The 24,990-nt window shown below is 45.3% G+C and overlaps 3 protein-coding genes across 3 annotated transcripts; all 3 read left to right on the top strand.

Moving 5' to 3' along the window:
• Positions 1–2,200: 2,200 nt before the first annotated feature.
• Positions 2,201–9,643, top strand: LOC112892460. The gene is made up of 8 exons (XM_025959619.1): positions 2,201–2,784; positions 2,938–3,182; positions 3,435–3,819; positions 3,912–4,333; positions 7,520–8,120; positions 8,264–8,508; positions 8,624–9,008; positions 9,091–9,643. Exons 1-8 carry the CDS (start codon positions 2,254–2,256, stop codon positions 9,514–9,516), a joined length of 3,240 nt encoding a protein of 1,079 aa, XP_025815404.1. The 5' UTR covers positions 2,201–2,253; the 3' UTR covers positions 9,517–9,643.
• Positions 9,644–12,557: 2,914 nt separating this feature from the next.
• Positions 12,558–14,573, top strand: LOC112895537 (cytochrome P450 72A15-like). Its single transcript, XM_025963502.1, has 4 exons — positions 12,558–13,088; positions 13,168–13,412; positions 13,505–13,889; positions 14,034–14,573. Exons 1-4 carry the CDS (start codon positions 12,558–12,560, stop codon positions 14,457–14,459), a joined length of 1,587 nt encoding a protein of 528 aa, XP_025819287.1. The 3' UTR covers positions 14,460–14,573.
• Positions 14,574–21,228: 6,655 nt separating this feature from the next.
• LOC112894313 (cytochrome P450 72A15-like) lies at positions 21,229–24,390 on the top strand. The gene is made up of 5 exons (XM_025961977.1): positions 21,229–21,724; positions 22,520–22,740; positions 22,862–23,106; positions 23,221–23,605; positions 23,694–24,390. Exons 1-5 carry the CDS (start codon positions 21,406–21,408, stop codon positions 24,120–24,122), a joined length of 1,599 nt encoding a protein of 532 aa, XP_025817762.1. The 5' UTR covers positions 21,229–21,405; the 3' UTR covers positions 24,123–24,390.
• The last annotated feature ends 600 nt before the right edge of the window (positions 24,391–24,990 follow it).

Raw genomic sequence — 24,990 nt, 5'->3', positions numbered from 1 at the left:
AAATATGGTCACTCTAAATAAATGTTATCCAATTAGTTATCGTTCAAACTAATCTTGTCCATTTATCTTTTATAGCCTTTTCACACCCCACCACCTAACTTAGCGGCACCGGGAGACTCACACGTTGATCCAACATCGAATTGGGCGGATCAATTCATTGGAAGTGCCGGATCAATTCAACCAGGTGATGGAGGTGGCCAAACTTAAGTGAAATATTATTGTTGTATGAATTTGTTCGATACGATACTTGTATGAAGTTTGTGAACTTTGATTATGAACCTGTGAAGTTTATGTATGTGGATATATGAATTGTGTATTTGCGTGCAATTTCTTATTGTGAATTATAATTGTGGATGAAATTTGATTATATATAATGTTTGTGGTTGGTTTTGGGGTTTCAAGTCGTGCTGTTAGCACGGGGAAGCTTAACTTCCGACGGTTTTTGGGCAGTCGTCGGAAGTTTGCTGGGATTAACTTCCGACGGCCACGGAAACCGTCAGAAGTTAAGAGACGGACGTGAGTCGCCGTTTGCTGGCTAACTTCCGACGATTTTAACGGGCCGTCGGAAGTTAATAAACTTCCAACGGTTTTGTGTTAAGCCGTCGGAAGTTGAAAATTTCCGACGACTTAGGCCCGACGATCAAACTTCCGACGGCTTAGCCTTCTTCCAACGGTTTAGCGGTAACTTCCGATGGTTTAGCCGTTGTAACTTACCAGTTTTCCTATAGTGGTGCTTAAACGTGACCTCGGTGCGCAGGTATTGAGTGTATGACCTTTTTGACCGGTTGGCTCCTACAAATACTAATTGGCACACAAAAGTACATATAGTTTGCGTATTATATTCATAGGACTTTGACTGTGCTCTCTTCTCAAAAGGACCAGGTGATCAGATCAAGATCATAGCTAGCCGCAGAAACAAACAAAACGATTGAAGCTGCAAGGAAGCTATGTTGCCGCAATACTCATGCCTGTTGTCGTTTCGTCCTCACCAAATCGGTCACTAAGACTCTCCTAGCAAGGTCAGTAAGACTCTCCTAGGAATATCTTGGGCACCAAGTTCCTGGCCCACTCCATAATCATAATCATGATTATTCAGAATGCTGATTAGGTTGTTTTAGCTTTTTTAATCCGCTAGTCTACTCGTGCTCCCGCAGAGACCAATTAGAATTAATATAAAAATAAAATTTATAGCTAATAATTATAATTATCAGTCTCACGGCCTCTTTCATCTATTAAATATTCTAAAGCATACTCTAAAATACATATTCATCATTATCTAGTTGCAATATATTTAATTTTGCATTACACCTGCATGTGCGTTTGATATATATTTAATTGAACCAATTAATCATTCGTGAACTGGTATTTTTATCTCTTCCATCATACATGAATACATAGTGATACATATCGTGGGTAGTATTTTTATATAAATAATATATTAGTAATGATAAAAATAGTAATTTAGAATTTTAAATTGGTGCACTTTAATATTTTATTATAATTATATAATTTAGATTCAGATTTAGGGGTTACTTTAACTTTTAATAATGATATAATTGAATAATTTATATGCAAATTTAGGGGCTATTTGCATTATTTTTATAATGGCATAGGTGGGTAATTTACGTGAAGATTAGGGAGTTAATTTATATTTTTTTAATAATGGCAGAGGTGGATAATTTTGATACATGTTTAGGCGATTACTTTAGTCTATTTTCATAATAGAAGAGGTGGGTAACTTATTAGAAAAGATAATAGATCCAATGACTATTAGTCTATTATATTTAGAGTTGTCGGATTGATGGTCGGATGTTTCTAATTTTTATAAAAATTTCTATAATTTCTCTGTATTTTTTTAAGTGTCTATTATCTAGGATCCTAAGTAGTTTCATTTGGAGGCTTCAAAAGAAACTTCCAATTAATAATAGTAAGATAGCATTTGCTATGCATTTATATACACGCGATGTCTAGAAAAAATGAAGACAGACTTGGAAGGCCCTTCGGAGGCACCTCTTTGTTCTCCAGCTTATATATCGGAGGAGGAGGTGGTGACCATGGCGAGGTGTGCGGGATCGGCACCTAGCACGGAAAGAAAAAGACAATCTTGGAAGGATGGGAGTACTTATCCAAAGCTGGCAGCTCTATTTAGCCTGACGCCAGATGCCGTGCTACACGTCTACACTACACATAGCTTCCTCAGTCGAAGTTCACTTGCATCACTAGCTCTTTCGTCTCCTATTTCACCAGAGAGCAATGATTCTTGGGGCCACGTTTGCAGCTGCGGCCTCAGTGCCATGGAGCCTCCTGGCCGGCGCTCTCCTTGGCCTCCTGCTCCTGTGGGCGGCCGGCCGGTTGCTGGACCGGCTGTGGTGGCAGCCTCGGCGGCTCGAGCGGGCGCTGCGCGCGCAGGGCCTCCGCGGCACGTCCTACCGCTTCCTCACCGGCGACCTCAAGGACTTCGCCCGGATGAACCAGGAGGCGTGGTCCAGGCCCTTGCCGCTGCGGTGCCACGACATCGCGCCCCGCGTGGCACCGTTCCTCTGCAGCAACATCCGGGAGCACGGCAAGACGTGCATGTCCTGGTTCGGTCCGATCCCCAAGGTCACCATCGTCGACCCGGACCTTGCCAAAGACGTGCTGTCCAATAAGTTCGGCCACTTCGAGAAGCTCAAGTTCAGGGCGCTGTTCAAGCTGATGTCCGACGGCCTAGCGAACCAGGACGGGGAGAAATGGGCCAAGCACAGGAGGATCCTCAACCCCGGATTCCATCTGGAGAAGCTCAAGGTACGCCTTTCTTTTTTGTAATCGTCAGTACTAATTCCACATTTTTTTTCTTGTATAAGCTTAATTATAATTTAAATATTTACTACTGTCGAGTGTATGTATGGTTCATGGTTGATTTGGGATGCGTGTGACCCCTCTGCTCTGTTTGAACAGCGCATGCTGCCGGCCTTCACTGCGTGCTGCGAGGAACTGGTCCGCAGATGGGCAGATTCTCTCGGCTCCGACGGTTCGTGCGAGCTGGATGTTTGGCCGGAGCTGCAGAACCTGACCGGAGATGTCATCTCTCGGACCGCATTCAGCAGCAGCTATCTTGAAGGAAGAAGAATTTTCCAGTTACAGGCTGAGCAAGCTGAGCGTGTTATGAAGAGCTTTCAGAAGATTGTCGTTCCCGGTTACATGTAAGTTAAGCACTAGTCGAATTTTCAGTACCCCACACCAAAAAAAAGTTGATGCTCACTAGGATTTACTCATTTAACAGTGGTGGCCATTTGAAACACTGATCGATCCTATATTCTTACTGAAAATTTAGTAGCACACCTAGTTTCATCTGCACTTTCGTTTCAAAAAAAAAAGAAGTTTCATCTGCACTGAAAATTCAGTAGCACTCAGTTCGGCTATACTGAAACTGTCACGGGGTTTACCATTTCCAGGCTCTTGCCAACTGAAAACAACCGAAAGATGCACAGAAACAACAAAGAGATCGAAACAATTCTTCGAGATTTAATTTGGAAAAGAATTCAAGCTATGAAGGAAGGCGAGAGCACAAAAGATGACTTACTGGGCCTGTTGCTGGAGTCAAGCATGAGAGAGAGAGGCAGGAGTGGCCAATCCGTCATGGCCATGACGATCGAAGATGTCATCGAGGAGTGCAAGCTATTCTACTTCGCCGGAATGGAGACCACGTCAGTACTCCTCACGTGGACAATGGTCGTGCTGGGCATGCACCCAGAATGGCAGGACCGTGCAAGAGAGGAGGTGCTTTCTTTGTTTGGGAAAAACAAGCCTGATCTTGAGGGCTTGAGCCGCCTCAAAACTGTGAGTACTCTTTCACACAGAACTCGATCTCTTTGCAGCAACGACCATTCTTTGCAACCTGAGGTGTAAAATCTTGCTGATTTGGTGTGCAGGTGACCATGATCCTTTATGAGGTTCTCCCGTTGTACCCACCGGCCACTGCCTTTTCCAGGAAAACGTACAAGGAGATGGAGATTGGAGGCATCGTGTACCCTGCCGGTGTGATTGTTGAGCTGCCCGTGCTCATGATCCATCACGACCCTGATATTTGGGGGAGCGACGTGCACGAGTTCAAGCCGGACAGGTTCTCGGAGGGGATCTCCAAGGCGTCCAAGGATCCTGGCGCGTTTCTCCCGTTCGGCTGGGGGCCACGCATCTGCATCGGCCAGAACTTCGCGCTGCTTGAGGCCAAGATAGCGCTGTGCATGATCCTTCAGCGATTTGAGTTCGAGCTCGCGCCGTCGTATACTCATGCGCCGCACACTGTGGTGACAGTGCACCCTATGCATGGTGCACAGGTTAAGCTGAGGGCAATTTGATCATAAGACACTATTCGCCACTACTTCAAATATATTTAGAAGGAGCTGCTACTACTTTAACTGTCATGCTTTTTTTTACTAGGGATCTCATAGGCTTCAAGAATGTACTAAACCTCCAGCAATCAGCTTTTTGGTTGCCATGAAAGACTGAGATTTAAATAGTCACATTTGTAGCCGTAAAATAATCTTAACTATATTGTAGTATTTCTTTCACGCTTTTCCCATAGCCAAAGCTGTAACTTTCGAACTGATCCCTCTCCCTACCCTCTTATTGGCGGGGTTCCTTCACCAAAACTCTTGCTTGGTGGGGTTAACGGCACCCAAGTCTATAGCCAGCGCGTCCAGATCCAGTGCCTATCTCCTCTAAGAAGTGACACGCAGCCGTGATGGCGGCATGACCGACGATTGTATTATTTTTTTGAGGAATCAGACGATTGTAAATTGCACAACATTTGATTTCTTAAATATGTATGGAATTAACTATACTGTCTATTTTCCTAGTACTTGCCTTGTTTTTTTAAATAAACTGCATAGATAATAGAAAAACATATATATATATAGGAATAGACCCGAAAATGGCTCGACCTGACCGAGGCACTGGGTGGGCTCGAGCCGAGAACTTTGACGTGCTTCATTCATGGGGCTGAACTCAGATCCAATATTTCGGTTCAAAACACACACAAAAAAACCCAACATAATAACCCGAAAAAACTATAAGCGCAACTCAACCTGAGCTGACCAATCATCTGGACAGGCGTGAGACCAAATTTTGACTCATTGTCGGGCTTGGGCTACATTATTTCAACAACCTGACCCTGGCGGACAAATGATATGGGACAATTTTTTATTTTTATTTTTCTAAAATGACATCGTGTGTTTGGAAATTTATAAAGGAATCTTTTAAACACCCACTCCCCCCCCCAAAAAAAATAAAAACAAAAACAAAAAAGGTTTTTAAGTATTCATCTGCAAGTTAGTCCGATCCAACATTCGTGAGTTTTTATGTATTTATATTCTCCATGTGTCATTTGACTAGCCGATGTAACTATTGTTTGAACATTAGCATCGCATGACTCGTCCGACGTGACATGAGGAGGCGCTAGATATACTTGGCTCATAAATAATGATGCTAAAATTCATCCGAGTAGAAAAATCATGTACGGTAAAGAAGGCATGCAACTCGAGCAAAATGGAGGCAATCTCAAAGGTGAGTGCACCAAACTCTCAAAGCAAAAAAAGCAAAATTAGGCAAACTTATATAGGATCAAATCAAATCACCCACAAGGCTATACAATAGCTACAACGCCTTTCAATGAGCACCCGAAGGTATTTGAAAACACATAAAACTTGCATGTGTTAGATTGTAAGGAATTGAGTTGCCGTTGAGTATCTTTAAAGCCCCTCCCTAATTTGCAAGTGGGTTTTTTGTATTTTTATTTATAAATAGGTATATGGTTAACTTTTATTAATTTTTTTCTAGTAAGAGTGGCATATAATTTATAAACAGGTGCATGTGGATTATGAATTTTCTTAATGATAGGGGTGGATAAACTATAAATAGGCAAATTATTGTTTTGTGTTAATTATTTTTAATAGCAACGATGTGTAATATAAATAGGTATGAGGGTATTTGTTGTTATTTTTTTGGGTAACAGTTGCGGTGTGTAATTTATTTTCTTAGTTAACATGAAAATTTTCTTTTGTTGGCCAAATACCAAGATAATAGGTAGATAAACATGCGAGTGCACACAATACACACATATAAGAAAACTACTTCTACATGCAACCGGTACTGAGCATCTCGTGGAATCCGACAGCATGACCTCACTCCATGTCTGAGGGCCCCACATCAATTAATATGTCCCTATCCTCACCCACAAGCCTTTTCTCTTTTCCTTTCCCTCCATACTCTTTCTCTTTTCCTATTTTTGTTTGAAGGGAATCCGTAGGAGAGTGTCGTACCTATTTTTCATCATATATAAAAGATATACAGGGGAGTTTACAAAGGTGATAAGTCCAAAGACGGGACAAAGGATAAGCCACAAGAGACTATTATTTTCCTATCATTTATCTTATCATTCCCTCTAATCCTAGCCGTCACTTCCGTGGCGAGGGTGATGAGTGCCACACATCTTGGACCGTGGGGAGCTGCAGTTACGAATGCCGCTTAATTGGATCTACTCAAGCCCCACCTCAAGAGACATTTGTTTTTCTTTCTTTCTTTTTTACTTTTTTCTACTATTTAGTTTGTTCTCTAATTTTGTTTCCAAAATTTTCTATAACTCTGTTATTTCACATTTTGTTCCTAATTGTTATACCTGAATTTTTGTTTTCAACTTGTATCTCATTTTTTGTTTCTGATTTTTTTGCCAAAATTTAGTTCCAATTTTCCGGAATGTTTGATTTCCAATAGTTGTGGGGATTTTTATTTCTTATTTTTTTATATAAGTTTGTCATATAATTTTGTTTTCCTACAAATTTAGCCTACAAAACTTTGTGCTTGAACAAATTTGCATAAACAAATTGTTATACAAAAGTTTGCCTGTATTAGTTTTTGTCTATAATTTATCTTGATTTGGAAAAGGTTCAAAAGGCCAGGGTGCACGTGGTTGACCAGTTGATACGTGGTTAGGGAGGGAACGTTCGGAAATACTGCTGGAAATTCACCAGTAGGATAGGAGGTCGCCCGCAAATTAGAAGGCCCCACCCACCCCAATCCCCTCCCCAAAAGTAAAAAAAAAAAGGAAAAGAAGCTGGCCGAGGATACATACGTGTACTACTCGATGTACAATTTACTCTTTTATAAAGCCATCGCGATACGAAGCCACCTTGATATCGGACTTATTTAACGTGCATATTGTATTCATGGGGCTCTTGACTCTGCCCTGCTTCGAACAAGCGAAAGTCAATCTGAGAGCTCATAGCAACAAACAAGACGAAGCAGCGAGGAAGCAACGACTCACACATGGGCGGTGCCCGGGCCGAGCGTCATTACTTCCTCACCAATCCAAGGATCCACATTCTTATCGCCATGGCCTCTCCACCAAGTTCCTTGGGAGCAGCAGCGAGGCATGGCTGACCAGGTTGCCCCATTAGTCTTACACTCACCTCAATAAACAAATGGGGTTAATCCAGCCAAAGCACCTCTATTTAACCTGACCCCAAATCCCGTACCAATCAAGTCAAGTCCACTCGCATCATCACCTTAGGATACAAACTCTTTCTTCTCCCAGGCCACTGGTCGTCAGAGCAATGGTTCTTGGAGCGACGCTTGCCGCTGCGGCCTCAGTGCCATGGAGCTTCCTGCTCGGCGGTCTCCTGGGCCTCGTGCTCCTGTGGAAGGCCGGCCGGCTGCTGGACCAGATGTGGTGGCAGCCTCGGCGGCTCGAGCGGGCGCTGCGTGCGCAGGGCATCCCCGGCACGTCGTACCGCTTCCTTACCGGCGACCTCAAGGAGTACGGCCGGCTGGCCAAGGAGGCCTGGGCGAAGCCTCTGCCGCTGCGGTGCCACGACATCGCGCACCGCGTCTTGCCGTTCGTCGACAACCTTGTCCGGGAGCACGGCAAGATGAGCATGTCCTGGTTCGGTCCCAACCCCAAGGTGACCATCGTCGATCCTGAGCTGAGCAAGGACGTGCTCTCCAACAAGTTCGGTCACTTCGAGAAGCTCAAGTTCCCGGCGCTGTCCAAGATGCTGGGCGACGGCGTGGCGAGCCACGAGGGCGAGAAATGGGTCAAGCACAGGAGGATCCTCAATCCTGCATTCCATCTTGAGAAGCTCAAGGTAATCAAAGTCTCTGATACAATACCAATTTCCTTTTCCTTTTCCTGTACATGTGTCATGTTTCATAAACCTTAAAAAAAAGCGTGGTCGAGAGGATGCATAATTGATCCTTGGAGCCCATGATTGTGCTTGCCGATCTGCAGCGCATGCTGCCAGCGTTTTCTGCGTGCTGCGAAGAGCTGGTCAGCAGATGGTCGGAGTCCCTCGGCTCGGAGGCTTCGTTGGAGCTGGACGTTTGGCCTGAGCTGCAGAACCTCACCGGAGACGTCATTTCTCGCACCGCATTCAGCAGCAGCTACCACGAAGGAAGAAGGATTTTCGAGGTGCAAGCCGAGCAAGCTGAGCTTGTCATGACCAACCTTCGGAAGATTATGATTCCTGGTTACATGTGAGTTAGTACTTATTACCACTTCAAAATCCATACACTCCTAGTCCTTTATGCTAGTGTTTGCCGGCACTCTTTTTCCTATACTAAATTTTTTTGGGGGGTTTACCTTTGTCAGGTCCTTGCCTACCAGAAACAATAGAAAGATTCACAAGAACAACAAAGAGGTCGAATCAATTCTAAGAGAGATAATCGGGAAGAGGATTCAAGCAATGGAACAAGGCGAAAGCACCAAAGATGACTTGTTGGGCCTATTGTTGGAGTCAAACATGAGACAAACAGAAGAGAATGGCCAGTCGGGCATGGGGATGACAATTGAAGATGTTATCGAGGAGTGCAAGGTGTTCTATTTTGCAGGAATGGAGACGACATCGGTGCTGCTCACATGGACAATGGTTGTACTAAGCATGCACCCAGAGTGGCAGGACCGTGCGAGGGAGGAGGTGCTAGGTTTGTTTGGCAAAAACAAGCCTGAGTACGAAGGCTTAAGCCGCCTCAAAACCGTGAGTACTTACGATCTTTTTTTCTTCTGGAAACGACTGTGCAATTAGAAGATGTCTGACTTTTTACTGATATATGGTGCAGTTGACCATGATCCTTTATGAGGTTCTCCGGCTGTACCCACCAGCCATTTCTTTCGTCCGGAAAACATACAAGGAGATGGAGATTGGAGGCATCACCTACCCTGCCGGTGTGATCTTGGAACTGCCCGTGCTCTTCATTCACCATGACCCGGATATTTGGGGAAGTGATGTCCACGAGTTCAGGCCAGACCGATTTTCTGAGGGTATCTCCAAGGCGTCCAAGGACCCGGGCGCATTCCTTCCGTTCGGTTGGGGGCCACGCGTTTGCATTGGTCAGAACTTCGCCTTGCTAGAGGCCAAGATGGCATTGTGCATGATCCTTCAGCGATTTGAGTTCGAGCTGGCCCCATCATATGCTCATGCGCCACATACTGTGATCACGCTACATCCTATGCATGGTGCCCAGATTAAGCTCAGAGCAATCTGATCACAGCATGGTGTTCATCGTTAATTAATGACCCTGTTTGTGTGGATGTAACATAGAAATCAAATGGGCCTTTACGTGGTGATGTTGGAAATAAATTATTCTCAATGGGCTTTTGTTCTTTCATGTACCATTGGTCCTCTATAAGTTCATTATGTTCTTTTACTCGCTAAACATTTGGATTTATATTTCTTTTTGTAAAGCATTATTGGATTGTACATCACTACATTAGTACGGCAAAATATGTTTGGTCCACTGCTAGATGAACAGGTCATTTTGATATTACCATTCATACACACGTGGTTGGGTATTGTACATGATTCAGAATTGAGTATCCTAAGCTACCTGCCACGCACGATGCGACGATCCTGTGGCTTTCAGAGTTACATTGAAAAGCGGGAGTCGGAGCCGGAGTTCACTATTTTTCCAAGGTTGTCCTTTTGGAAACAAAATCTTATCGTGTAACTCAGGACCTCATGGTAGTGTTGTCTCTTAAACTCAGGACCTAAAGATTGAACGACTATTGCTGAGCCACATCACCCTGATCAGCCAACAGATTAATCATTTGTTATCGGAGTTTATACTTTGTAGCCAGTGGATCAATCATTATTTGTAGCTAGATTTTTTTATTGTCCCCTAGCTACTATAATTTTGAGTAGCTTCCAAGTTCCGTAAAAGTAATGATGATGTGGCAATCATATCCGCTGGATCAGCTGTAGCTGGTTCAGCCGTGATGGACCCAAAATAGAACTATATTCTATAAAATGTGGAATAATAAGACACCAAAACCGATAGTAGACATTTGGATATTGTAGAGTCTAGAGTCTTAAGAAGAACGAGCCAAACATGAAATGGGTTTTTAATAGATAACTTGTTTGTAAATATAGAATTAAATTTCAACTGTATGGAGTAGCTTTTGTATGGAAAATTCTAGAATTCATTAGTTTACAGTGAAATTTAATATTCATTAGAATTTATTAGTTTGCATTCATCATCACATCAACCATTTAAAAAAATTAAAGCAACAACGAAACAAACCATCATAAAGTGTCTTTTAGTGCTTGTCGAAATTTCTTCTCCACCAAGTTTGTAAGAGGCGTCATGTGACACACTGCTCGTTTGACCAAAATGCAGAGAAAGTCTTACACTCCAAAAAGCTTAAACAAATTAGCACAACACTTTATTCCATGATCATTTATGTGACTATCTATTTAGCAAATTAAGAATTTTATTAGCAAGATAAGAATATCACAAATGTTCATGTGACCACAGCACTTTATACTACATAGTTATGAACCGAATCTCTTTTGGTTAATTATTTTCTTAAAGTTGTACAAGGATTATCAAAAAAATCCATGGGAATATCCCGCTGTCCTAGTACAATGATAATTCAACTGACGTAGGCACGAGTGTGGCGGCAAAAAGCTAGCTAACAGACAAGATGATTTGATGCCGCAAGCCAAACAAAAAAGATAGCTATGCAAATTAAAAATTACATGTCGAACTGGACTACTAGGAGTGGATCTGAGCATGCGAATCAAGAAACCTAGCACGAATGGGACAGAAGGGATCCCGTCATGCGATTCAAAAACAGAAGCATGTACGCAAGTGAAGAGGGGAAGCGCAACACGAATATTCGAAAGAACGCGGTCATCGGAGGGGAGACCACCACATCTATCACCGCTAGATGTGCCCACCGGACATGTCGTGCCCCTCACCGATATCCAAGACGCTGTTGTGCAGCTAGGCGTGCTAACAGTTTGGTTTAAACCGGATTATATGGTTTGGTTTTCTTATGGAAGGAGTTTTGTGGGAAATGTGCTGAGAATGTTAGTGGTCTAATTTAGTTTGGATTGCGTATTATAATGGGTTGGTTCGGTTTGGTTTGGGATGTTTCAGTTTGATAGGTCTCAAGTTGAGAGTTGGATCCCAGAACTAAAACCTCGCTTTCACACCTTAAACTAACCGAAATTTGATGGAGACATCTTACAATGACGGTTAGCTACTTCATGCATATTAGTTTCGCTAGATGTACATGTGGGTCCCACATCGGAGTTCACACAGTAAAATTTTAGCAGATTGACTGAAAGTTGATGAAAACATTATAGAATGATAGCCAGCAACTTTGTATAGACTTGTGTGGCTACATTTATATGTGGCTCCATATCAAGAGTCGTACCCTAAAACTAAAATCTCGTGTTTACACCTTAAAATTTTAGCGAATTTGATTGAAATTCTTTGGAGATGTCTCTAAATAATAGTTAGCTACTTTGTGCAGATTGATGTAGCTAAATTTATATATGGGTCACACATCAAAATCGAACCATATATGATATAGAAATAAGTTTAAATGGCTTGGAACCGGTTTAAGCCATGTGGTGTGGTTTTGTTTGGGGTCTATTATATGATTGTATTGGTTTGGTTTTGGGAGAGTGATGGGTGTGGTGGATTGGTTTGAAGTTGATTTCCTTTAATATATAGTTTGGTGTGGTTTTGGTCTGGTTATCAGATCATTACCAGCTTGGTGCAGCCGACCTTTATCCACCTAGTTAGCATCACGAAGGCCGGATCCGTGCTCTGTTTATAGGTTTATAGTGAAGCTTATGCTCTGCTTTTAGGGCACCTTGAGCTTAAGCTTAAGCTCTATTTATCAATTCATAGTGATGCTTAAGCTCTAATTGCGATTTGTGAACTCTCACATGACTTATGACGTGACTAAATTCAAACCTGAGCTCATTATTGCATCAACCAATTAATTAAACAAATCTAAAGCAACAACGATAAAAGCGTCACATTGTGTCGTGTCACTACCTGTCAGAATTTCTTCTCCACCAAGTTCGTAACAGCCACTGTGTGGCCCGCCGCTCGTTAGTTTGACCAAAATGCAGAGCAAGTCTTGCACTCCAAGAAACCTTAAACAAATGAGCACAACGACAGCAATCATCAAACCAAGTGACATCTCTATATAACCTGACTCCATGTGCCTTATTATGCAGCAGATCCTTATCCAGTCAAAGTCCACTTTATTTGCATCAGCAGCAGCAATGGTTTTTGGAGCGTTGTTTGCAGCTGTAGCCTCAGTACCTCGCAGCTTCCTGGTCTATGGTGTCCCTGGCCTTGTGCTGCTGTGGCAGGGCGGCCGGCTGCTGAACAAGCTGTGGTGGCAGCCGCGGCGGCTGGAGCGAGCTCTGCGCGCGCAGGGCCTCCACGGCACGTCGTACCGTTTCCTCACCGGCGACCTCAAGGAGTTCAACCGGCTCAACAAGGAGGCCTGGGCCAGGCCGCTGCCGCTGGGGTGCCACGACATCGTCCCCCGCGTCACGCCGTTCCTCTGCAACCACGTCCGGGAGCACGGCAAGACGTGCTTCTCCTGGTTCGGGCCGATTCCCAACGTGACCATCACCGATCCCGCGCTGGTCAAGGACTTGCTCTCCAACAAGTTCGGCCACTTCGAGAAGCCCCAGCTCCCGGCCTTGACGAAGCTGCTCTCCGACGGACTCACGAGCCACGAGGGCGAGAAATGGGTCAAGCACAGGAGGATCCTCAACCCTGCATTCCATCTCGAGAAGCTCAAGGTATATCAAGTTTCAATTTCGCAATTACTTGTTCAAAGATCGAGTTTGTGATTGATCATCGATGGGCATGACCTTGCAGCTCATGCTGCCAGCTTTCTCTGCGTGCTGTGAAGAGCTTGTCAGCAAATGGGCGCAGTCCCTGGGCTCTGACGGTTCGTGCGAGCTGGACGTCTGGCCAGAGCTCCAGGCCCTCACCGGAGATGTCATTTCCCGCACCGCATTCGGCAGCAGCTACCTTGAAGGGAGAAGGCTTTTCCAGCTCCAGTCCGAGCAAGCCGAGCGCTTTGTAGGCGCCATTCAGAACATTGTCATTCCAGGTTACATGTGAGTTACTCTGTTGTGAGTGCTCTAGTTCTGTTCTTCTTCAGTTGCACATACGGCTGTTAATGTTCTGGTCATTTGGGTATTTGCTGCAGGCACTTACCAACGAAAAACAACAGAAGAATGCGCCAAATCAACAAGGAGGTCAACTCAATTTTACGAGGATTGGTTGGGAAAAGAATTCAAGCCATGAAAGAAGGTGAACCCACCAAAGATGACTTACTGGGCTTATTGCTGGAGTCAAACATGAGAGACACGGACGAGAATGGCCAGTCCAGCCTGGGAATGACAATCGAAGATGTCATCGAGGAGTGCAAGGTGTTCTACTTTGCAGGGATGGAGACGACATCAGTGCTAATGACATGGGCAATGGTCTTGCTAAGCATGCACCGAGAGTGGCAAGACCGTGCAAGGGAGGAGGTGATTGGCTTATTTGGGAAAACTAAACCAGAATACGAGGGATTAAGCCGCCTCAAAACGGTGAGTTCTTGAAACAAGCTAGTTACCTTTTTTTTTTGCGAGGAGAAACAAGTTAGTACTCAATTCACTGTATTCACAATGCTTCAGTGAAAACAATGCAAAGACATGAATTGTTTTGCTCTCTGTATCTTTGAATGTTTGTAGGTGAATATGATCCTTTACGAGGTTCTCCGACTATACCCGCCGGCCATCGTGTTCAGCCGGAGAACCTACAAGGAGATGAAGATTGGAGATGTCACGTATCCAGCCGGTGCGTTCATCGAGATCCCTATTCTGTATATCCACCATGATCCTGACACCTGGGGGAGTGACGTCAACGATTTCAAGCCGGAGAGGTTCGCCGAGGGGATCTCCAAGGCGTCCAAGGACTCGGGCGCGTTCCTCCCGTTTGGTTGGGGACCTCGCATATGCATCGGCCAAAACTTCGCACTCCTTGAGGCCAGGATGGCGATGTGCATGATCCTTCAGCGGTTTGAGCTTGAGCTCGCGCCATCGTATACTCATGCGCCACACACGGTGATGACGCTGCACCCGATGCATGGTGCACAGATCAAGCTTAGGGCGATCTAATACGCCAGTGGAAAACTTGTTTTACAGTTACTTGTAATGTAACATGTCGATGTGATAAAACTTTATCTATGGATATTGGAAATAAATATCTTTGCAGTGGCTTCTCGTGTTTCATGTGTAACTTGATGATCACTGTATGTGTAATCACAGTCATAGAAGTTTCCGGATCGATGGATCGAAGAACGTGGAATGTGGTACGTTGTTTAAAAGTGATTTTAACACTATTGGGATGAAAATGTATCCACGTTCTCGGAACGAGAAACGTGGCACCGTACTATGTTCCTGGTGACTTATGCGTGTAATATATTAGACCATTAGATTCAGGTATGGTTAGCTCAAAGAAATAAATAATTAATCTATGTTGTGTCGTTTCGATCGTAATCTATTGTGCAAAACTCACGATGCACAATGCTCACGAGTTGTCAACTCAATAAAAATGGTTTAGAATATGTCATGGTTCAAGAGCACTAAATTGGTAGCCCTGATCCACGACGGCATGGTGACTATTTCTTCAAATTTAGCATTATGTTACCTCTTTTCAGGTTTGGATTACATCATGCTGGTACAATGCTTGATCGAATAGAGTCAACATTTCCTCAAAAAAATATCACCCTAATTTTTATGCTTTCATTCGTTTTCCGGACGGTTGCGATTGTTTGTAGATTTGTGCGTGGATGGGGTCAACAATTAGCTGGGGAGGTCCTAACTATTTGGTTACATATTTTTAGGCTCAAGCCAAATTAGGCTCATCATGAGAAAATAAGATCTGTGAACAAAAGGAAATACTTTGAGTAAATGTCATCCTGATTAAGCCCACGTAGGAGGATATTTTCACCAAGATATGGGCTGCCAATTTTGAAGATGAACTGCATGCCTGGCTCTTTCTATTGGTTTAGAATATGGGTGAAAACTCAAAAAAAAAACTGGATGCACCTTAGGTACTTGGATGCAAGCAAAGGCCCACAGGCACTTGGATGCAAGCAAAGGCCCACACATCATGAGCCCACGTCAGGCCAACATGACAAGTTATAGCAAGCAGATGACATTTAGTAGAGCTTTTACAATAAGGTTTTCGTCTCATGCATAATCTACTGGTAGAATCTCTCATATAGACTTGGTCATCTATCTGATCATCGGGCTAATTTTTTTGGCCAACCCGACACATGGTCGGGTTGGTTGGGGTAAAATCTGATTTTTTTTGTGTGTGTAATTTGCAGGTTGGATTAGGTTTTGACTAAAAAATCGGTTCGTACTCGGTCCAACTTTTGTGGCGGGTCCTAAATTTCAACCCAAGCTCAGCCCATGTATTGATCGGGTCGGGTTCGTTGGGTTGGACGATCCACGATCAGGCATACTCTCATAGACGTCCATAAAGTAGGTTGTATGTGCATACGTACATACGGTCAATTACAGTCAATTATATGTGAGCGTGTCATACATCCATACTGTATAATAAAAAGGATACCATCCTTATTAAAGGACCATATTATCTTGGATCAATCTTGTTCTAGTTCATCAACCAGAAGGCATGATCCACAATTGTACATGGCCCTCGATACAATCTGTAATTACATATATATATATAATCTATAATTACATATATATATATATAGACATAGATAACACGTCAAGATGAGCCCTTGAACGTCTCTCTCCTTGAGAAGACCAGGAGTCTTGCTGAGACGGAGAGCATGAATCCCATGACACGGGAAAGATCTCTTGCTTTCGTTTGCTACGTGTATTGATTCCATACTATCTTGTTTGTGAAATAGGATGCACATTTATATACATGCACGTACACTTACTCTTACTCTTATAAATGTATGCGTGCATAACCCAACCACCCCCCTCCCGCCACACACACATCTTGAGAGATTGGACTGTCATATTTTAAGACCAACGAAATCATTACATGCATCTTACTATCGACGGATATATTGCCTACCATTAATAAAATAATTAGCTATAAATCAGAGTACCAGCATCAAGTTGAACACTACTGGAATTCGGGTTCCATCACCAATAACCTAAGGCTCCAAAACACTACTGGAATCCGGGTTCCATCACAAATAACCTAAGGCTCCGTTTGGATGTAGATATTGAGCTCTTAGAATTGAATTGGGCACTAATACCAAATCGGACTAGTATGGAAAATGGGTTACAATACCAATTCTGCTATTTGGATGTACATGAAAATGCTGGTTGGAATCAAGTTAGGTGGCCAATACTGATTCTTGTATGGATGTCCATATTGTGGAATTCTGAATTGACCATCTTCTCTCTTCTCCTCCACATACGAGCTCCATGCCTCAGCCCTTTCCTTCACTGACGACGCAGACCATGGCCGCCGGAGCTCATCATCGAGTAGCGCGGAGGGTGGCCGGAGAGAAAGGGAGGAGGAGGCGACGGGCTTGGGTGATTTCTTGACCTTGACACCTCGAGCGCGTCCTCTGGGTTGGGCGGGAGCTCCACTCGGGAGCCTCTCACGGGTTCCCGCAGCGGCAGCTCCGGGTCAGATGGTGCCACCGTCACGCCAGCCTCGGGTGATCCCGGGCGGCGGTCAGGAAGATCCAGCGGCAGGACTCGGCCACGGCGGTGCAGGCGGCCAGGCGGCCATGGCGGAGCGCCCTCACGAGGAATGCCATGGAGGGCACGGGTGGTGGCGTGAGGGCGGGCGGTGGAGTGAGGAGGAGAAGGGCAAGGGCGGGGGTTAGGGTGGGGTGGGGTGGACGGCGTGAGGGCGGGCAGTGGAGGGAGGAGGAGGCACTACTTAAAAAAGAATTTTAGGGATGGGCAAAAATATATTTTTGGAACGGGTGTGGTACCCGTCCCTACTTCTCGCAGCTAAAAATAGCTGTTTGCAGAGATGGGTAAAGCACCCGCCCCTAGAAATGGTATTTGAAGGGGCGGGTGAGGGGATCACTCACCCTTACAAATTATTTTCCAGAAAATAAAAAAATGATCAGAAAAAATGAAAACAGCAAAATAAAAAAGAAAAAAATATCTCAGCCAACTAGCCACCACCACCACAAGCCCCTCTACTACACATTCATAATTTTTTGACGAAATATACACACTTGCGTTAACCGGGGTTCGAACCGATTATCTCAAGCTTCGCGCGTACCCTCCTTACCACCAACTACACAATCATTTTTGACTCTATGAGGTATGCTATTCTTTTATATTAACTATGAAATCGATTTGTAGGAGCTGGTGATGTCATCACCCGCCTCTTGAAATCCATTTCTCAGGGCGAGTGATGCCACCACCCATCTCTAAAAATATTTTTTATTTTATTCTAAAAATTCATTTAAATCTTAAAATATAGCAAAATAAATCAAGAAAAGTGAAATTTCTACACTATGGTTATTGTGATCTATAGATACCAAAAAATATGCCAAGCATATTTAAGTGTATATAAAGATTAAGATTATGGAAATCTTAAAGTATGATTTAAGTTGTATGTATGAGATACTATAGTACAACACACATATTATAGAGTACAACAATTCAATCGTGAGTATTCTAAACAATCTTAAATAAATAATTTATAAACTATAAATTTTAAATCTTACCACTGCAATTTAGATATGGAGCTACTCTACATCAAAGGTAAATCAAAACTTTTAGATTTTAAAACTAGAGAATTTATAATAATTTTTTGGACTACTAAATGACCTAAAATTAAAAAGTTATCAACTGCAAATTTTAGGTCTTGTCAACCATAATAATTTTAATATAAAGTTTGACTTCGTCCGGAATCATATGAAAAAGTTATGAATTTATTTGTGATGGACCATTTGCAGGGGCGGGTCATGCCATCACCCGCCCCTAAAAATGTATTTTTAGGCGTGGGTCGAATGCTACAGTAACTCCGCTCTTTTTATAAGAGCGGGTTACTTTTTGAGCCGCCCCTAAAGAAAAAGACACTCCTTAAAAATTACTTTTTGTAGCAGTGAGGAGGAGGAGGGTTGGGGTTGGCTGGCGTGAGTGCAGACGGTGGAGGGAGGAGGAGGAGGACGGCCAATTCATCGCAAAACGGATGGGGTCGGCTTGGTATTAAGGGCGCGGGGGTGAGAATACGGTCTATACCGCTTGGTATTAGGGTTCATTTCCAATTCCGAATTTCAGAACATCCAAACATTCGATATTCGAAGCTACTAAGTCCAACTCCGAATTCTGAGTCTGAATATCTACATCCAAACGCAATGTAACTAACTTTCATATTGGACTAAACGCTCTTGCCCTCTCATTGCCCAACCCCTCACAGTTTTGAAATATATACTTGATATATATCATCTATTGCTCAACAAAGCCCTATCATAGACAAAGGAAGTGACGTGTTCTGGACTTGTTCAGAAAAGTGTCGCCTTAATTAGGCCGAGCATTGGTATGCTCTTTAGTGCTCGCAGCAATTTTGTTAAGGTAGGGTGTTGTCTCCATGTGCGCGATCCTTGGGACAATGGCGTGAGCATATGCGCAAATCTTATCTCTACGTATCATATAGGCATATATGCAAAGCACTGAAAGAATAAGGAAAACATGCATGCGCACAATTTGATGACAGAGACACTGCATACAGAGCCTGCGCCTATGGCTGAAAGCAGGAGAATGCACAGGGAATGAGACTACACATACCACCACCATTGGCTGGCAGCAACGCCGAGTCATTGTGATTCTAGATGTCCATTATCGCAAACGCAACGACTTGGAAGCCAATGCTGCGATGCGCTCCTCACCGTAAGAAAGCTGCCAGCACGTTAACATTGCCCCTTTATTTGTATGCAATTTCAGCAAGGTCAACAATAATGCCTCCCTCCCTTTCTTTAACATCGCAGCAATACACCAGCGAGGCATGGGATGATGATGTGCCTTGATGGTAACAAAACGTCCAAGGAAATCCACATATATACTAGTCGCCCATTGACCTGCACACCATGTAAATTCAGTATTGACGAATCAGAAAACGCGCACATGCGTTTTGGGTTGAAATATTTGCTTATTACACGTCAGAGCACTACTAGATAAGCCTTTGACTTATTTACCGCTCACGTTTCGGAATGTCACGATCAGATGAAATGTTTGGTCAGCTCATTGCACATCAGAGCACAGTCAGATGTGATGGGCCCGTGAGCACGAAGAATTGTATATTTTACCTACATGTACCAGGTCAGTCTCTCATCCTTTGGCTTCGTTACAGAATTAAAAAAAAAAGGTTTCTTGTTTGACACCTGCTGATCAACGGTTTCGTTGCTCTCGAAAATCCAAAAGTCCATTCTCGCAAACACCTCAGAAAAGAATTCAACGTTCCCCCAGATGAACAGAGCCCACGTGTGTAATCGTACCGACGCGTGCCTTGCCCAAGTTTTGAATTCAGCTTGCAGTCTGTCTCGCGTTTAGGCAAGGCAGGCCGGCCCTTGCCCCGTCCGCACCTGCACCTGATGGTCACAGAATGAAAAAGCGAAGCGGCAAGCGAATAAAAACTGGCGGCCGGGGCACATGGCCCCGGCCCGATCGATGCCGCGGTGCTCGATCCCGTCCCGTCCAAGAGCAAGCTCCCAATCGGCACCCGAGCAGATCGATGCGGGGGCCAAAAGCTGCAGGTGAAAGAGACAACGGGTGCACGATAGGATTAGGTGTACCCGATGCACTCGGCCTGGCCATGCACGTGTAGGCTTCCAAGCTTTGCGTTTGCAGTGGTTTAGCGAATCATACGCGTCTGATCTCCGCCGTTCGCTCTTTTAATTTGTTTCCGAGCAGTGATTAGTACGGGTAAACGCTTTCGACCTGGCTATTGTTTAGTAAGTATAACCAGAATCCATGCCGTACAGCGTGCAATTCGTACCATTATGTTCTCCGCTGTCTCTTTGTTATATGTTTACTTGCGGACTACCTAGCGTCTCTTCTGTTAAATGCAGTAAGCAAAACTTCCTACCCATTCGTTTCAAAATAAGACGAAGAAGAAGACTAGTGCTAATGTTTGTTAGTAAGAGCCGAATTCTATATGACTCCCCTATCAAGGAAGCCCTTCAAATAAGCAAAGGGAATGTCAATTCTAGGGGAGAGAGAAAACATCCTCGCACTCGAAACATGATAAATCATGAAAGATGGAGGCTTGTTATCATGTATTAGATCCACAATATTTACTACTCATACAATGCTTAAGACCATCTTTTACAATATTGTGGCTGCTCTTATGACTACCCACACATGTGCTCATATTTTTCTAAAGTTACTTCAGAATTTAACCTGCTATATTTTTTCAGTAGTAGGCGATAAGCTCGTTGACATCAAAGCGTATGTGGTGACTTTGTCAATTTAAAGATCCGCTGGCTCAGCCTCCGAAGGTGCTTGTAGGAGAGCCTCCGAAGGTGGTTGTAGGAGTATGGCTGCATACGTGATTCCATAAGGTGAGTATATGTATATGAACGTATTTGTATTGTGTTTCGAGGAAAAAATTTATATTCACAAGATTACGAATTCAAGATCGTCCCTTCCAAGTGACGCAATCAGGTGACATGGGAACATGAGACGTCCCGCATTTTTTGTGTGTTGAACGTTGTTTTTCTTTGCCGAACGCAGACCTCCCTTTTTTCCAAAGTTCTTCACGCTGCTACGCGTGCCCGGAGAAGACCACCCCGGGCCGCGCCTGTAGAACCATCGCGGAAGTGTCGATAAAACCCAAGAACAAAAACTCGAGCACGAAAATGATGCGCACCACAAAGCAAACCTGCAACCCAACTCTATTTATAAAAGGCCCGGAATGGTGAGCAGCTACCACCCGTGCTCCAACTTGATCGGCCCTCGCCTAGGCTCCTAGCTTGCTAAAAGAAACATTCTGCTCCCCCTCAGCTGCAGAGCGCACACGGCTCGCCCCTGCGTCCAAAAGAACCCGGTTCCTCGCCAGCTCTAGCCGGCAGCCCCCACCACGGCGAGCCGGCCGACCATGGGGGCTCCCGGCGTTGTCGGCAGCGGGGGCGGCGGCGACGCGCAGGCGCCGTTCCCGTGGACGCTGGTGGTGCTGTGCGCGGTGGCCGCGTGGTGCGCCGTGCGTGCGCTGGAGTGGGCGTGGTGGCGGCCGCGGCGCCTGGCGCGGGCGCTGCGGTCGCAGGGGCTCCGTGGCACGGCGTACCGCTCCCTCGCGGGGGACGCGCCGCTGACGGAGCAGCTCAACCGGGAGGCCAGGTCCCGGCCCATGCCGCTGGGATGCCACGACGTCGTGCCCCGGGCGATGCCGCTGTTCCACCAGACCATGAAGGAGCACGGTACGGCATGTTGCTCTCCCAGGCTGCTCTTTCCTTTGCGCACCGGGACACGTCCCAATCATTACGAGATCTGTATGTAGGAACTGGCCTTTTTTTTTGATACTTTAGGAACTGGCCTTGTTTGAAGCTCTATGGGGATACAGATATTGACCAATTCCAATAACTTTTTTTTTGCCTTTGACTGAAATCCTTGATCTTCAATTGATTTTTCTCTGAAAACACCTTCATCTTTCAATTGAACAGATACTGCAATAAATCGAGGTTGAAGTTGACTAGTACCTTTTCCTTTTCGCTGTCGATTTGTAGTACCTTGAGTTCGATGCTATTTTCTAGCTTTCAGATCTTCTCAGAGTTATTGACCCAATTTTCCTACTTCTCCAAGAGAAATATAAATTATATCTCAATGAATAGTGCTAGCAAGAAATTTCCATGTAGTAGCACATAGCAGAGCCTCTTTCTATTGTATATTTCAGGATACTAGGATCCAGTAGTGACTGACACTAACCACACATACACCCAGGACAGGGCAGATGATGATGGACCACTCAACAAACTAGAAACAGTTCCAATGATAATGTGGCCGTCTTGTTCTGAGGATGACCAGAGTTCGTTCCATCAAGCCCTGCCATTCCGGCCTATTCCATTGATCGGCGATCGCTGTCGGTGGTTTCCGATCGTACCCCTTTATCTGCGACAGCTGTTCCCCAAAGAAAACCAAATAAAATTGTGGCACAAGCGAGAAGCGACCCACTACCACTAGCAGGCATCACTGAAAATGGTTCTTGACAATGACAGGTAAAACGTCCATCACCTGGTTCGGGCCGGTGCCAAGGGTGACCATCACCAAGCCCGAGCTGGTGCGCGAGGTCCTGTCCAACAAGTTCGGCCACTTCGAGAAGATCAAGTTCGGCAGGCTCCAGAGGCTGCTGCACAACGGCCTGGGCAGACACGAGGGCGAGAAATGGGCCAAGCACCGGAGGATCATCAACCCCGCCTTCCATGTCGAGAAACTGAAGGTGACCACCACCACCCGCTGACCCACTGAACATTTGCCAGCGATGATGCAATGGCATCTCGATCAATCCCCGCGTGGAGCACAGGGATCTGACATGACCAGCTGCTGCCCTCCATTTCCAGCGGATGCTGCCGGCTTTCGCCGCGTGCTGCACGGACCTGGTGAAGAGGTGGGAGGGCCTGGCTGCGGACGGGCAGCCGTACGAGGTGGACGTGTGGCCTGAGATGCAGAACCTGACGGGGGATGTCATCTCACGCGCCGCGTTTGGCAGCAGCTACCTGGAAGGCAGGAGGATCTTCCAGCTTCAGGGGGAGCAGGTTAAGCTCGTCGTTCAGACCATGCAGAAGCTGCACATCCCTGGATACTTGTGAGTTCTTCTGATCTTTTCTACTCCTGTTTTTGCGATGACCCGTTTAAGATGGGAAATTCGCATTGCTCGAACTACGTACGCATGGTGGAGTGCTAATGCAGTCTCGTGCAGGTACCTGCCTACGAGAACCAACCGAAGGATGAAGCAGATCGCTTCGGAGATCGAGGCGCTCCTGAAGGGCATCATCGCCAAGAGGGAGAACGCGTTGAGGACCGGAAGCGCGACCAGCGACGACCTCCTTGGCCTGCTGCTGGAGTCAAACATGGAGCACTGCAGGGGCGACGGCAACGCGAGGGCCGGCATCACCACCGACGACGTGATCGGGGAGTGCAAGCTCTTCTACTTCGCCGGCATGGAGACCACGTCGGTGCTGCTCACGTGGACGATGATCGTGCTCTCCATGCACCCGGAGTGGCAGGACCGCGCCAGGGAGGAGGTGCTCCACGTCTTCGGCCGGAGGACGCCGGACTACGACGGCATGAACCGCCTGAGAATCGTAAGTAGCCGCGCGCGCAGGTTCATTTAATTTACTCGTCGGCGGAAGAGAGGTGCGCCGTGTTCTAATAATGGCGACGGCGTTGCAGGTGACCATGGTGCTGTACGAGGTGCTGCGGCTGTACACGCCGCTGACGGCGCTCCAACGCCAGACGTACAAGCCCATGGAGCTCGGCGGCGTGAGGTACCCGGCGGGCGTGATGCTGATGCTGCCGCTGCTGTGCGTCCACCACGACAAGGACGTGTGGGGCCCCGATGCGAGCGAGTTCAGGCCGCAGAGGTTCGCCGAGGGGATCTCCAGGGCGTCCGCGGACGCGCCGGCGTTCTTCCCCTTCGGCTGGGGCCCGCGCACCTGCATCGGCCAGAACTTCGCGCTGCTCGAGGCCAAGATGGGGCTCGCCATGATCCTGCAGAGCTTCGTGTTCGAGCTCTCACCGGCCTACACGCACGCGCCGTTCCCACATGGCCTGCTGGAGCCGGAGCACGGCGCGCAGATCATGCTCAGGAGGCTCCCCTAGCTGAGCTGCCTACACTTGTGTGGAGTTAGGCTAATTGATCACTTAATTATCTGCATGTACAGCATAAGTATGTAGCGGATGCAAATCAAGCAAGGAACTACACTTGCAAGGCGCCCTTGTGACAGTTAATTGCCTTTGTAGTTACACTGATGAGATATCTCAATTACTGATTGACACTGATGGGGTTATCGCAGCTACCCATATGCATGTGATCTGCAGCATGTACAGTGCTTTAGTTTTGTTCAGATGCTTTACCTTTTTTCTCTCTCTCGAACATATGCCTTCGTTCCTAAGAGAAATCAGTTTTGAATTATTTGAGATTGTGAGTATACTTATACAAGTAGTAGGTTTCATGGGTGGCAGTTAGGGGTGGTAACGGATTATGGCTCTAGTATTCTCTTCACAATCCAATTTGATCCTTATATATTTTTAGCTTAAAATTATATAAGATTAGAGTCTGACGTTTAGATTATCTAGCCTAAAATTTAAGATCTTTTTACCACCCCTAGTGGGGTGGCAGTCTATTACACGGATTGATTTCATTACGGCTGTTTGGGATTCTTTTCTCTTTTTTCAATTTTAAATTATATGCATCCCCTATGTATAGGTAGAGGGTGTATTTCAAGGCCAAGTATTCGCTTGATACGATGCTTTTAAAATTTAATAAAATTCCCTTATCGAAAAAAGTAGAAGATCTCGTACCTTACTCCATTTTAAAGATTCATGGAATTGGTCCTCAAATGTGAAAAAAGAAACTATGTCGTTACACCTTCAAAATTTGAATCGACTCTAGATATTTTTGGAGCTTAGGCACGCTCGGGGCATTAATTGCGCAGCTCACTACCAGATTAGAGCTATTAGGAGGTGG

This window comes from Panicum hallii, chromosome 5, assembly GCF_002211085.1.
Source record: "Panicum hallii strain FIL2 chromosome 5, PHallii_v3.1, whole genome shotgun sequence".
NCBI classification, from domain to species: Eukaryota; Viridiplantae; Streptophyta; class Magnoliopsida; order Poales; family Poaceae; genus Panicum; species Panicum hallii.
The sequence above is the reverse complement of the archived record's forward strand: the minus strand, read 5'-3'. Positions and strand labels throughout refer to the sequence as shown.

Excerpts from the sequence above, each read along its gene's own strand:
- LOC112892460 (XM_025959619.1), top strand. The coding sequence starts at position 2,254 with ATGATTCTTGGGGCCACGTTTGCAGCTGCGGCCTCAGTGCCATGGAGC. Across the intron at positions 3,820-3,911 it reads GCTTGAGCCGCCTCAAAACT|GTGACCATGATCCTTTATGA; the intron begins GTGAGTACTCTT and ends TTTGGTGTGCAG. Across the intron at positions 8,121-8,263 it reads TCCATCTTGAGAAGCTCAAG|CGCATGCTGCCAGCGTTTTC; the intron begins GTAATCAAAGTC and ends GCCGATCTGCAG.
- LOC112894313 (XM_025961977.1), top strand. The coding sequence starts at position 21,406 with ATGGGGGCTCCCGGCGTTGTCGGCAGCGGGGGCGGCGGCGACGCGCAG. Across the intron at positions 22,741-22,861 it reads TCCATGTCGAGAAACTGAAG|CGGATGCTGCCGGCTTTCGC; the intron begins GTGACCACCACC and ends CTCCATTTCCAG. Across the intron at positions 23,606-23,693 it reads GCATGAACCGCCTGAGAATC|GTGACCATGGTGCTGTACGA; the intron begins GTAAGTAGCCGC and ends ACGGCGTTGCAG.
- LOC112895537 (XM_025963502.1), top strand. The coding sequence starts at position 12,558 with ATGGTTTTTGGAGCGTTGTTTGCAGCTGTAGCCTCAGTACCTCGCAGC. Across the intron at positions 13,089-13,167 it reads TCCATCTCGAGAAGCTCAAG|CTCATGCTGCCAGCTTTCTC; the intron begins GTATATCAAGTT and ends ATGACCTTGCAG. Across the intron at positions 13,413-13,504 it reads ATTGTCATTCCAGGTTACAT|GCACTTACCAACGAAAAACA; the intron begins GTGAGTTACTCT and ends TATTTGCTGCAG.